This window comes from Coregonus clupeaformis, chromosome 13 (assembly GCF_020615455.1).
Source record: "Coregonus clupeaformis isolate EN_2021a chromosome 13, ASM2061545v1, whole genome shotgun sequence".
Lineage (NCBI taxonomy): Eukaryota > Metazoa > Chordata > Actinopteri > Salmoniformes > Salmonidae > Coregonus > Coregonus clupeaformis.
Window position 1 is genome coordinate 21,855,273 of NC_059204.1, and position 14,208 is coordinate 21,869,480.

General features: G+C 43.6%; 1 protein-coding gene across 7 annotated transcripts in view; it reads left to right on the forward strand.

The window, feature by feature from the left end:
• The first annotated feature begins 914 nt into the window (after positions 1–914).
• The window catches only part of LOC121579762 (clathrin heavy chain 1), a 47,039-nt gene continuing 33,745 nt past the window's right edge, over positions 915–14,208 (forward strand). For 3 of the 7 annotated variants that reach the window (XM_041894631.2, XM_041894633.2, XM_041894634.2), the window contains exons 1-3: positions 915–1,223; positions 12,974–13,181; positions 13,712–13,714. In XM_041894631.2, coding sequence (XP_041750565.1) covers positions 1,182–1,223; positions 12,974–13,181; positions 13,712–13,714 — 253 coding nt within the window. In that variant the 5' untranslated portion in view covers positions 915–1,181. The remainder of the gene's footprint in view (positions 1,224–12,973; positions 13,182–13,711; positions 13,715–14,208) is intronic. The other 4 variants (XM_041894632.2, XM_041894635.2, XM_041894636.2 and 1 more) reach the window with 3 other exon arrangements.

The following is a 14,208-nucleotide window of genomic DNA, read 5'->3' on the forward strand; positions in this document are numbered from 1 at the left end:
ATCTGCTACATGATTTATGTTAGATACTTTTTTTTATGGAACGTTGGTGGAGCGATGCAGAGATGAGTCTCCACAACAGCACCATGGAGAGGCATGCTGGGAATGGACAAGCAAAATATTTTGAGCCCATGCCTTTGACAAAATATAACTGCTTATCGAAGGGCATCGTGAGCGCTCACCCAAAATGCACAAATGCCACTGGTTGAGAGAAATTGTCATTGTGTTTGGCCAGAATTATGTGAGGTTTTATATGTTGTTGTTGGAGGTGCGTCTTGGTCAGGTTAGCTCAGAAAATGCAGGCTTTTCAATCTGCTGCCATAGCCGGCCGCCTAATGAGCGAGTCGGCCGTGGTATGTATGAACCCGTCAATGGGGGATGAAGCTGTGTATAGCCGGCTGCATAGATTCCCTTTGGACTGTAAAAGGAAATTACTCAATATCGCCATCTGCCGGCCTTAAATCTAGTTGAGGAATAAAGTCTAGTTATAAAAAGTGAGTGGTTTGAAGACAAAGCAAATACACACAACATCGACCAGATTAACAAGTGAATTCAAGAGCCGTACAAAACGCTAATATCATGCTTTTATTGTAAGGGCTACACCCCTTTAACATATTTCAACCGTGGGGAACCGGAGTATGCAAGTAGGAACTGAAGTTAATTCACGAGGACGAATGATGTGGCAAAAATCAAAGGGCGAATCGCAAAGAAATAGTACCAATGTATCCTTATCGCCCAAGTTGTATGCTCCCTTTACACTACATTTTAGTCCTTCTTCCTAGGTTGTATAGAAATGAATAGGTTTCAAGAGTGAATATCCTACATAAAATGCTAATCATGATTTGAAATTACACTTTTTGAAACATGAATATGTGTATTCGTCCGCCCAAGTGAAGTACACTGCCATTTCCGGATTGTTTCTCCCCGGAGCAGCCTCCACCACCGCCATTGCAGGTCCAGGGTGTTCAGTGCAGCGGCAGCAGCCCGTCATCACTGGGGAAGCAAGTAAACAGCAAAAAGACGAATAAAATCACCAGTATATTGACAACACATTTTCATACAAGTCTTCGAGTCTACCCAATTGGACTTTAAACTAGCCGTTTCCTGGCTGTCCGGCTAGGATCTGAGAAGAAGCCGTAGTGTGTTAGCATTAGGAGAATCGGGAGGAGAGCAAAGGAACCGCCATGGCTCAGATCCTGCCTATCCGCTTTCAGGAGCACCTGCAGGTAACGTTATGTTGAATGAATGGTGCTATTTCTGAAAAAGTATAATGTATTACTTTCCTCATGTTCATTAGGACACCAACATAACCGACGAGTAACAAGAATCGCTCATCTCCGAATGAAAATGACCTCAACATAAATGTTGGCTAACTAAGTTAGCTAGTTAGCTAATCATGACATCGTCGCCCGGCACCCTGGGACGCTGACGCGCGATGTTTGACATTAGTTAGCTAGATACAGTAACTATATAGATATCGTTTCTAACTAGCAAGTTGCCTTACCCATGGCATTGGCATGGACGGGTAGGTCGTTAGTAGTAGGCCGATAACTTATTGTTGAAGTTAGCTAACGTTAGCTAGCTAAATAAAATATAGCTAATTTGCCAACTAACCACAGACCAGCTAACGTTAGCCTAAATCTACTAACTAGCTACTCACGTATGTGTCGTAGTGCCTTGCTAGCTAGATAACGTTACCTTGTTACGGAAGTAAATTAATACCAATTCAGCAATAAACCATCAATCGCTAACTACGATGCCGGATGGTTTGGTGTTTTGCCGCATGTACAAATAACGTTAGCTAGCTAAATTTGATGACCATTCAACCCGGATCAAATATTAGTTCGCTAAAGATAGCCAGCCACCTAGCTAGTTTAGCTAACATTCTTCCAGTCACACATCTGAACTATCAAGCGAGTTGAGTTTCATTTCCATTTGCGCTTGTTCTTGCCTCAGTTTTGAATAAGCAGGTCTAGTTCAACCAGCTGAGTGAGGTCTCTAGCTAACACCAAGCCTGATAGTAATTTCCCTCAATGTCAGTACTCAATAATAGGCAACGTTTCATTCTTTCCGTCCCTAACAGTATCATGCATATCCTTTCATTCATGCTGATTAGGTTAAGTGGGCTGCCTGACTCACGATTCTAGTGCTTTCCTGGTAGTAGTGAATGGACATTACCTCCTGAGTATACACACCTTGATAGTATGAGAGCATGTCATCAGAAGGTGCATGACACACCTTAACACGTAAGCAGACAAGGCTTTGTCATGTATGAATGCATACTGACTAATGATTTTCCATATCACAGATAAGTTTGATTACTGTGAAAGAAGTTTAAAATCTTGGGCAGTTTGGCTATAGCATATTTTCAGTGGACAATTACCCCAAGCACTAAAATGCTCCACAAATGACATCTGACAGAGTAGACAACATGGAGTGGTAAAGACTCAGACCAATGAAAAAGCCTTCCTCTATTAGGCAATATGTGTGACTGGGAGTGTTTGTGGTTTTGCCTGATATAGGCTACATCATGTCATGGTGACTTTGAAACTCACAGTAGGTCAAGTTAAGGAAGTGGAAAACATGTATGCTCCTTGGAGCGCATGTATTTTGTCAAGACTACTGGCTTGCAAGATCTCTAAGTGAGCTATCTAATGAATAAATCAGTCTCTTTGGTGTTTTTGTGGAGCCTCAGATTCAGAACGAGACATGTGATTTTCCTACATCTTGGTTTCTGAAAAATATTTTTTTACATTGTGTTTATTTGTTGCTAGGCACAATGCAAAGTTGGTTTGTTTTAAAGCATGTCTCGCGCACACAACCCGTCATTAGAAGCATAGATGGAAAGATGTAGTATTTATTTTTCAGTCAGAATGATAGCTTTACTACAATACTTACATAGACACAAAGCACTGCTTGTGACTGAGACTACATCACTTTTGTTGTTAAATTGTGCAGTTTTGCCTCTACATCTGAAGTAGTGCTGTTTTTGCTATTACTTTGATTCTAGTTTCTCTTCTCTCATGGATATTGTATGGTATCTGAAGGGAATCGCTACTGTAATTTCTCAGTATTTCAATCTGTGGTGTAAAATGATAGGATATTCTCTGGGGGATTATGGCTAACCACAGATGTTGAAGAGGTGGAAAAAATATTTCTCTCACTTTCTGTCACTGTGAGCCAAAGTTATTGGAGGGCTGTCCACTAGTTTTGTGCAGACGGGAATGGTGACGTTAACACAAATTAACCCTGCAGGCATAGTCCCAAACACAAGACCTAGTATCCACTCCAGCCTTTACTGCTGCACAGTGCACTCACAGCAATAGCATTTAGGGCTGGGACGGTACCAGTATCGCAATATTTTTTCTGTGGCAAAAATGAAAACCCGAAGCAGACTTAACTCTGTATGTAAAATATGGTGTGATATATCTTGGAAAATAAATGTGACTCTGGATAACAACATAATGATGTTGGTTTCCAACGTTGGGGCTGTTTTCCTAATGAAGTTCAATCTGCTTCATGTTTTGTTTTTCTTTGCCACGATAGTAATGATTATCAAGATACTGGTATCGTCCTGGCCCTAATAGCACTCCATATCACTAATGTGCCTGTTTTGTTAGCTACTGAAGCTACATTTGATTAGTCAACTTTATCTAAATATAGTTTTAGTTATTCATACATCAAGTCCGATGTAGACAAGCCTCTGTAAAGGCCTTTAGTCTGTGGAATTATAATGTACAGTTTATGGTGAGTCTTTGATGCCTTTGACAGGTCTCTAATTGCAGGAGTGGGTGTTCCAGAAGATAAGAGGAAGGTGGGACTGTTAGATACTGTACTGGCTATTCTGTGCATTGAGATTGAGCTAAACTGGCACTGTAATTTGTAGCTGTAGGGTGTGGGAGGCAGGGGTGTTGTGCACCAGATCCACCACCTCTTTCTCATGCATCCTGAGTGAGACTTAATACTAGTACTCAGCCTCTGAATTATAGATTTTGACTGAAATTACCAATAGTGTGTGTGTGTGTGTGTGTGTGTAGAATTCACATTGACCTGCGGTGCGTGTCAAGTTATTCTAGACATCAAAGCATTTTCAGTGCAAAGCCAGAGAAGGATATTGTACTCGCACAATGCATTGCATTTATTTACTAGTTTCTGTGGCCTAACAGCGCCCGCAGCACAGAAGTTTAGTTTAATAAGAAGTGGGGAGGTTATTTCTGAAATAGCCTATGTATCCTCTGATTTCTGTGTCATTGGCACTTCAGTCATTGTATTTGACTGATATATACCCTGGGGAGTCCAGCTGCCATCACTAATGCATTACCTGCATATGCTGTTTCATGCGTGTTTCACGGATAGTGTAGAGCGAGGTATGAGCAGCGGATCATGCAGAATATTTCCCACACATTGTCCTTCAACTGGGCCATTCATGTGGGCTGTAATTGGAAATGAAGAGCCAAAGGTTCCCTTCAGTGTAGGTCAACTGTTTACATAATGAAATGCATAGCAGAGGCCTGTTGTGATCATCTGTCAGCTTCCCTGTCAGGTTTATATCCACACACTCCTTCTGGAGTGTCTTCATAAATCTCTGCTGTGCTGTCATGTATCTGGGGCGGTAGGTATTAGGCTCCACACACACAGGAGAGCTAGCTAGCTCCCAGGAAACTACCCAAGCCTTACTCTGAGCCCATTGATGCAGTGTGGTCACATGATCTGAGTCAGTCACTGACTCCTTTAACGTCAGCCTCTCGTATCTGCTTCTGTGACGTCACGGTGCTCCAGTGGGTAGGATGGTTGGATGTTTTCTCACACACAAGTCCAGTACAGCCACAGAGACCCAGCCAGCCAAACTCAGTCAGGTCCATGACTTCTACAGACGGACCAGATAAAGGCTATTTGTTCAGCCAGCAGCAGCAGTACGGTCTGCTTTAAAGCACACTTAAGTTCACCCAGACTGACCCCAGAGGCTGAGGGAACCCCATGGTGAACTGCACCACTGGGCCTATACATGAAAGCCTCCCATCCACTTTATTTGCTCTCCCTTTGCGGGTGTCCTCTGTCTTGGCCTCACTCACCCAGGGCCACTTGCATAGCTTGCATTTTTATAAATCAACCATTTATACAGCTGGCTGTTTAGTGTCCCCGGGCTATATAGAACTGGACTTTTACTCTCTGAGGTACAAGGGGTCTGACTGTTTTTCCAGGCATTGTTATTTTTTACACACCACACACACACTCAATTGGTTTTCCTGGGAGTTGGAGCTAGTGTCTTGAACATAATGCATGTTGGACTCCTATTCACTGAGTGAAGACATTGTGCCTGGCCCTGTGTTGACAAAGGCTTCCCTTGCAAATAGTATTCTGTAACAGAGGAGGGTGTGATGAGTCAAGTTTCCTCGCCTGTGCCAAGTGTTTGTTTATATTGAGAGAGGAAAAACGGGATGTGTCAATAAATATCTAAGCGCTTATCAAATATCTAGGCAATGTTTCACTTCGATAAGGCCACTATCTTTGTATTCCTTCCCACTTTATTCAAGAGATGGCTAGTTGTCTCTCTTCATAAAATATTTTTGATTACATGAACAATGGTCCTGGGAGCATCTGTAAGAACATATATCTGCTTGATGTGACCCTACCTGTAGTAGCCTATATTATCATACTAGGGCTGCTAGCAGAGAACAGAACATGCATCTCATCATCTCTATTTATGCAGCTTGAACAAATTACAACAATGTAACCAGTTCAGCTGAAAATGAGATGCCCTACTCAAGGTCACATACTGTACATTTCACCTCCTACATGACTCTGCTCACTGCTTTAAAGTATTTATGCATTTTACCACAGCAATAACCCTCGTCCAATGGCATTTAAATGGAAGACATTACATTTTACCCCACCACTAAACTTTGTTTAGTGTGTAATAGGTGTTAAAAAACCTTGAAAGGACTTTTTATGGCTGCGCTCTTTAAAACGACACCTTAAAAGGTTTGTGTGGTGAACTTTGAACTCTCACCTGGTAAGCAGCTGATATCTCGTGACATGCTTGTGAGGATATGGAATTGCTGAACACTTGACATTCCTCAGTGTAGGCCACCCGAACGTACAATAAAGCAGCAAAGCATTTCACAAAAAGGAAAAGCCACTAAACTATCCGGAAACCAACCCTCAGTCAGCAGAACTGGCTGGACCAGTGGCTGGACTCCACTCGGAATTCCTATTTTTATCGCTCTCCTTTTCCCCCCTCTTCCCTTATATCTGTCAGACCAGGGCACCCGTTTTCCTCACCCCTGGGTTGGTGCTGGTAACATGTCCCCCCGGCCCGTGGTCAGTCTGTTAGACAATGGGCTCCTGCTTCCTGTTGTGGAGTAATAGAGCAGGTTGGAGCTGGACCCCCTGCAAGCATCAGCACATCCTGCCCTTCCTTGAATCCCTGCAGGACACGGGGGCTTTTGTGCTGAGCAAGGTGCCCTTGTTCCCTTGAAGGAAGAGAGGAAAAGCAAACCTCAGGTTAAGTCAGCAGATGGATGCATGGGTCTGCGGCTCGCTCAGGTGATGAGAGCTTAACACGGGGGTCGGGGGAAGTGTCTGATTTGCGGTTTAGCCTATTAGTCGTAACATAAGCTTTGATTATAGCCAGGGAGAGAGAGTGCAGTTGCATCTTGACCTGGAATCTCATTCGTAGCCACCAGGCTTAGCTAGGCTACAGCTTTGTGAAAGGGATGATTTCCTTTCAGTTTGTCAGTGATTCCTGCTGAGTGAGTAGAGGAGAGCAGCTGCAGTAGTGGGTACACTGTATCTTTACTGCTGCTTCTAGAGTGCTGAAGCAGAAGTTGGCAATGACAAGTAACACCAAAAATCTAAATTGAATTTACTTGCAGCTTTCTTGTACACAGATTACAGATTTCTTAGATCACAAACTGTTACAGAGATGTCATTCATTATGTCACTATCTGAAAACCTCTTATGAGGTTAACTTTCTCTTTAGTTTCTATGGAGTCTTGCTGATGTTTATCCCTGTTCCACACAGTGCACCACTACTGTAGCACTATCTGCAAGTCAGGCTGTAGTGTAGTGGGTATCCATTTGATCCAGCCACTCCAGTGCATCTGGAACCAGGAGCTGCTCGGCTCAGCACTAACTAATCTATTATAGAGCTGCATGTGGTTCGTGCCTCTGTCAGTCTAGATTTCCTGTCTGCTTCCCAGTGTTACGTAACAGAAGTATGCAGAGCATGCTCCACTGTAGTGCCATTTAAGATTTAGTTAGGGGTTTTCATGTGATTTGTGACAATGATAAGAGAGTAGGAGAGACATGGTTTAATGGTTTGTAAAGGTAGTGGTGATGGTAATGGATGATGAGAGGTAGGATGGTGGGTGAGGAGTGACTCACTGTGGCCTTGTGGCAGTCTGTCTGCTGCTTCCCACAGCTCAGTCAGTCACCTGGCTGGTATCATTACTCATCCGTTGCTCTGTAAACCTTTTTCATCCCTCTTTTTGTATCCCCAATCTCTCTCACTCTTGCTCGTTCTCTCTCTCCCTGTTCTTTCTCCTCTCTCTTTCTCTCCCTGTTCTCTCTCCTCTCTCTCTCTCCCTGTTCTCTCTCCTCTCTCTCTCTCCCTGTTCTCTCTCCCCTCTCTCTCTCCCTGTTCTCTCTCCTCTCTCTCTCTCTCTCTCTGTTCTCTCTCTCTGTTCTCTCTCTCTGTTCTCTCTCTCTGTCTCTCTCTCTCTCTGTTCTCTCTCTCTCTCTCTCTCTCTCTCTCTCTCTCTCTCTCTCTCTCTCTCTCTCTCTCTCTCTCTCTCTCTCTCTCTCTCTCTCTCTCTCTCTCTCTCTCTCTCTCTCTCTCTCTCTCTCTCTCTCTCTCTCTCTCTCTCTCTCTCTCTCTCTCTCTCTCTGTTCTCTCTCTCTCTCTGTTCTCTCTCCTCTCTCTCTCTCTCTCTCTCTCTCTCTCTCTCTCCCTCTCTCTCTCCTCTCTCGCTCTCTCTCTCCTCGCTCTCTCTCTCCTCTCTCTCTCTCCCTGTTCTCTCTCCTCTCTCTCTCTCCCTGTTCTCTCTCCTCTCTCCCTCTCCCTGTTCTCTCTCTCTCTCTCTCTCTCTCTCTCTCTCTCTCTCTCCTTTCTCTCTCTTTCTCTCTCTCTCATCATGCTGCCGTGGCAAAGTAAACTCAGACGAGGACACCCGGCAGATAAATAAGCGCGGCACTTTGCGGCAGCTGTGGCGCTAACACTCTCTCCCTTTTTTCTCACTCTCTCCTTTTTTACGTCTCTCTTCTGTCAAGTCTTGCTCATGCTCCCCCGCTGTCGGCTTACATGTCATATTTAATGCAGAATAAAAGGCCTTAAGCCGGCATGTGCCAAAACCCACCAGTCCAGCTATTGCCAAGGGGTAGGTAACCCAACACCAGGTCTGTGAGAGGAGAGGACACAACCTCATTACTAAATGGTCCTCTGTAGCTCAATTGGTAGAGCATGGTGCTTGTAACGCCAGGGTAGTGGGTTCGATCCCCGGGACCACCCATACATAAAAATGTATGCACATATGACTGTAAGTCGCTTTGGATAAAAGCGTCTGCGAAATGGCATATTATTATTATTATAAACAACTGACTTTCCAGCCTCCTCCAGGTTGGTGTGTATAATGGTGTTAGTTTTACCTGGTTTAACACACATTCACAGTGCCTGCTTAGCGTGCGCTCATCATGTTAGCCTGGCCATGGAAATTTGATGTAGACAGAAGAATTTTGCTCTAATTCAACATCTGTCTGACTCTGAGCTTAATTATTTGGGTCCGGTCAGTGTAACACTTTCAATGTGCAGAGGAGATGGAGAGTGCACTGTGGGCATGCCTGCTAGCTGTTTTCATGTTGAATGAAAATCTTTTCCTCCAGCCCCCAGCATAGAGGGAGCACATGGGGGAGGAAGAGCATGTAAATCTGTCTAGACCATTGTGGAATGACTGATGTTATAGGACAGGAGGATACTCCCATTGAGAGAGATCTGTCCAGTGTCCACGCCGAGTAACATCAGTCAGATATACGACTCCCTCAAATGCTTTGGCATAGGCTTTATTCAGAAAGACTATAAAGATGAGGTATCATATCTAGGGGTTCAAATGAATATTCAGCCTACATACATTCCCTTTGATTTATCAGCCATGTGGGCTCTGTATTTTTTGTAGAATGATATGCACTGGTCATTTTAAAGAACATTGGTGAAATTCTCCAGGGCCTTGTCTGACAAGGCATCAGTGTGTCATCATCGTACAAATGTCACCACAAATGTTTGAGCCTCCAACTAGGCTTGTTTCAAACACAACTCATCATAGTCCCGTCATCATGTAGTCCCGTGTAGCTCAGTTGATAGAGCATGGCGCTTGCAACGCCAGGGTTGTGGGTTCGTTTCCCACGGGGGACCAGTATGAAAAAATGTATGCACTCACTAAGTCGCTCTGGATAGGAGCGTCTGCTAAATGACTAAAATGTAATCATCAGTCAGGTTTTATAAATGGAATCTCTTGAATAATAGCCTTGCATATCTTGAAGAGTAGTAGTATGTGTTCTGTTCTGGGCTTGGATAAGGCCAGGCTTATCTTTAGGGAGATGGTAGCCTTTGTAGTGTGTTTGCGTGTGAGTGTCCTGTGCTGCTGATGTCACCCACAGTGGCCAGGCAGGCAGCTCTAAATGGAACTGAGGGATGAATAGTGTTTGGCTGTAGGGCTGCTGCTGTAGTATAGCTGCAGCAGAGCTCCATTGTCTACTGTTCAATTCAGTTAGGGATCGTTACTTCATACGCACTGCCTACAGAGTTCCATACCACCGACCAATAGCAGCAAGGTCAGGGCATCCCTCCAGCCAATGAGGGATAGTTAAGCTGCTGTGATGTCATCAGTGCCATACTAAATGGCACCCTAAACTGGCGGGTACAGGAACTGATGTGCAACTATCTGTGTAATAGAATTTCAACCATACAATTAAATGGGTAGCTAGCTATCTCTGTTTTTGTCTCGTCTGTAATAATGATAAAGGAGAGTTCCCGCTTATTCACCCTGACATTTGTCTTTAACCTATCACCCCAATAGCCCTTTTAATGGGCTCTTAAAATACTTTTACACAACTTTCGACTTAGAACTGTTGGCTGTTTTCTTAATTTGATGAAGAGAATTTGTCCAAGAAGTCAAATGAATAACTTTGGTCAGAATGTATTGTCTGAGAGTAGGCCATCTCTGTCTGTAGGCTATTATATTTCTGTGTGTATGTCATTGAAAGTCACCCAGGCTGCTACACATGGGAGTGAAAGAATGCGGTGCAGGCCGTTTCGGGTTGTGGAGGGTGTGTCTCACCATTGATAAAGGTGCATGCCCTTCCTGGAAATGTGGTTTGTGTTAGCTGATTAGCAGTGGGCCAGGCCAAGCTGTGGGCGGGGTATTGACAGAGGAGACATTGAGAAGTTGACCCATGTGCTTTCTCTTCTCTACACTACACCCTCCGGCCTGATTCAGTCAAAACCGGTAACTGGGTTACCTGGATATGTCAACAACAAATTAGCATTTGACTTGTGTGCAGCAAGAGAGCACGTTTGAATTGTTTCAAGTTGTCTGGCTTAGGCTACGTTGTTTTGTTGAGTAGGTTTCCATGTTTGTGCTTCATGTGCACTTTATAGAATCAAGGGCATTAGCTAGGGGAATTCCAGTAGCAAAAAGCCTAGAATTACATGTCTTCCAAGATTTGCTTTGTGAGGAGGCATAAAATCCTTTGCTTACATTCCCAAATTGTACGTTGTTTGGCCTTTGTTGTGTAATAAAGATTTATTTAAAGAAAATAATGAATCTGCCAAATTATATTGTGTGAAATGTCTGAATAGTTGTGGTGAGCCATGGGGGGTTGTGCCAAACAGCTGTGTACAGTTAAAACGCTTCCCCCCTACCCTGTCCCCTGCCCCTCTCTCTATCAGACTCTATTCCTGTCACTTACCATACCAGCTGCAGAAGAAGAGGCGGCATCTCAGCCCTGTGTGTGTGTCTGTGTCTTGAGGGCTCCGCCCTGTTTTTTTCTTCAGTTTAAATTCAACTCCCCTCAGTGTCAGGTATGTGATCTGAAAGCAAACTCAGTTTTGGCTGCATTTCCAAGTCTGAGCAGCTAGCTAGATAGATGGAGGATTCTCCTTCAGCCCCTAGTAGCCCTGGAGGGAGAAGGAGCTCCCTGGCCTGCATCATTAATGAGCCTCAGCCTAGACAAATACCTGCAGGTTGTATGCTAACTATTACTCTGTATGAATCACAGACAGACACATTATGCCTGGCAGTCCTAGTCCAGTGTACACATCTACAGTCCCACATTACACAACTAGAATATGATGAGAAAGTAAAAGGTGAGAACCTATCCGACTTATCCTCAGAAACGCAGTGCCACCAAATGTTACCATGACCCTTCTCAGTGATAAATGGGTCCATGGGCACAGTATGCAACCCTTCCCTGCAGATGGCAGGTTGTTGCTGTGTCAGGGTTTGTGTGAGTCAGTATGAGTTTGAGGCTGGTCTGTAGGTGCTGTGCCAGCCAGGCCTGGTAGACAGACTGGGTGACAGTAGAGAGGTGCCTGAGCGCAGCTGGTGTGATGCTGTTAATCTAGCCTCCCGCAGGTCTTTGTTATTGAAACACAGGTTAACCACTTGTGCACCACCTCCTCCTCATGCAGGCTGACAGACAGTCTGTGTGTCTTATGTTGTCATTGTGAGTTCAACAACCGATCAGAACAGGACAGGGAGACACCACTGAACTCCGGTGCTTTCAGGGCAGGTATAGTCTGTTCCCCTGCTGGAACTTTCTGGAACATCTATTTAAAGAGCCCCAGAAATAGGGTGTGTTAGCATCACCACAATTCCTTGTCATTAGGGATGTAATCGGTTAGTACATTTGAACGGTCATGGTTAATTTGCATAATTTAGTGTAATAAAATTTCTGTGTATATATTTTATTTGTCACGCGTACAGAACCTAGTTTGAGGAGCGGAATAGCCCATCAACTGTCAAGACTGCGAGAGCACCTCAAAAAGCTGGTACTGGAGTGAAATTAGTAGGCTATTTTCTGTTGGTCAAATCATTTGACTGTTTGGAATTTTTTTTACCGTTTGTTTACCGGTTAATGAGGGTTGGTTAGTCAGCAGCAACCCGACATGTGCTTCCTTACTTGTCATCATCAGACATGCATTATTGTTTCGGCTGACACACCTCAAATGTTCAGCACATTATTTACATTTTACATTTTAGTCATTTAGCAGACGCTCTTATCCAGAGCGACTTACAGTTAGTATTATTACATGTTACAGTTCTAAGTGGTGTTGACATAGCAGTATATGAACTGAGCCAAATGTATCACAAGGCTGTGAACAGGACATTGGAGTCCATATTGATAGGGGCTCTGCAATGTTTTACATTGGCCAATGATCACCTCCCAGCCCCCATTCCTACCCCCGGCCCCCCAGTTTTAGAGACTATGCAGCTCTGCTCTGGTCCATCTCTGTTGGAGTGCTGCTCAGTGTCAGGCTCAATGACATCACCCGTCAGTCACACATAACACTTGTTGTTTAGCCATGGCCTTTCATTCATCCCATCTAATGGTTCAGATAGGCCTATTGTACAACCTGCAGTGTTGTCAACCTTATTACCGTCAGGTTAACTAAGTTACAAAATGTAGAAGTTATGACCCAAATGTGTCAGTGTGTTGTATTTTATTATTTGAATTTGCACTTTTCCCGTTTTCTCTTCCCACCTCAGTCATTCTGTCTGGCACCAGTTGACAGTGAAGTGCAATAAAAATGTTGATCTCTCTATAATAGCAGTGTGAGACAGAGGCCTACTATGGGTTGACCTTTTAGCTATTGATTGACTTATTTTAGAGCCGCTCAGTGTTCCTGTTTCAACTGGTTTCTTTTCTCCTACTTCCCAGGTTATTGAAAGCTAAATAGCGCCTAACCCCCCCTTTCTCTCAGCTCCAAAACTTAGGCATTAACCCGGCCAACATTGGGTTCAGCACCCTGACGATGGAGTCTGATAAGTTCATCTGCATCCGGGAGAAGGTGGGCGAGCAGGCACAGGTGGTGATCATCGACATGGCCGACCCCAACACGCCCATCCGCAGACCAATCTCCGCAGACAGCGCCATCATGAACCCCGCCTCCAAAGTCATTGCACTTAAAGGTATGCCAATTGGAACTGACAGTCTGAATTTCATTTAGCCTTTATTATACCAGGATAAAATCCCTTTGAGGTTAAAAACCTCTTTCCTGGGAGACAATTGGAATTATTTATACGTACAAGAGTTATCGTATGTAGGCTTACATTTCTTACACTTAAGGTTGTGTTGATGTTTTTATGGATGTAGTACAGCAGCATTTAACCCTTATTGGGCCTGCCTGTCTTCATGATTCAGTTTTGACATGTTTGTGTAATGTAGCCAGCAGATTTCTGTCAACATCCGACATCCATTCAGTGTTGAAGTAAACATCTGTTTATGTCCACATACATAAAGCTATTTCTATTTTGTTTTGTAAAGTAATTTTGATTGGCCCAGCCGGCCTCTTTTGCCAGACATTGGGTTTACTGACCCAACAGAAGTGTAATTTGACAGTCTTGTTCAGCAGCCATAATTGCTTTGTCTGTTTTTGTTTTGTTTCTCTGTTTTGTTTGTTCTTTTTTTGTTTCTTTACCGCTTTCTTATGTGTATGCAGACGGTGAGTTAAAATTTCAGTACACCTGAGTTGTGGAAGTTTTAAATCCTGTTTTTAAATCTGTATAAAAAAATAAAAAAATTAAGAGTTTGTTCAAGTCCACACTAGCTAGGGTCAATAGAAAACACCCACACACCAGTCTCTCCTTTCATATTAGATACATGCAAACCAAGCTGTCATCACCATGTTATCATCCAGCTTGAGACTGACTCCCATTGTGCCAGTCCCTTTGTACTCTATATTCCAAACCCTGTCTGTGCATATAGTTGGACATCAATTTGGCAAAATACAGTGATTGGACTTTTATTATGGAATCAGGACAAATCCATACACATTTTGTTAATACATGCTATATTTCATACACACATGTTTAAGCTATTATCTAACTATTAGTCCATCTAAACAGGATTTAGCTTTCACAACCATCTAGCTTGAATGTTGGCATTACATCAATATTTTTCTTAGATGTACCAGTAATTTAGTACCTGTTTTGGGGG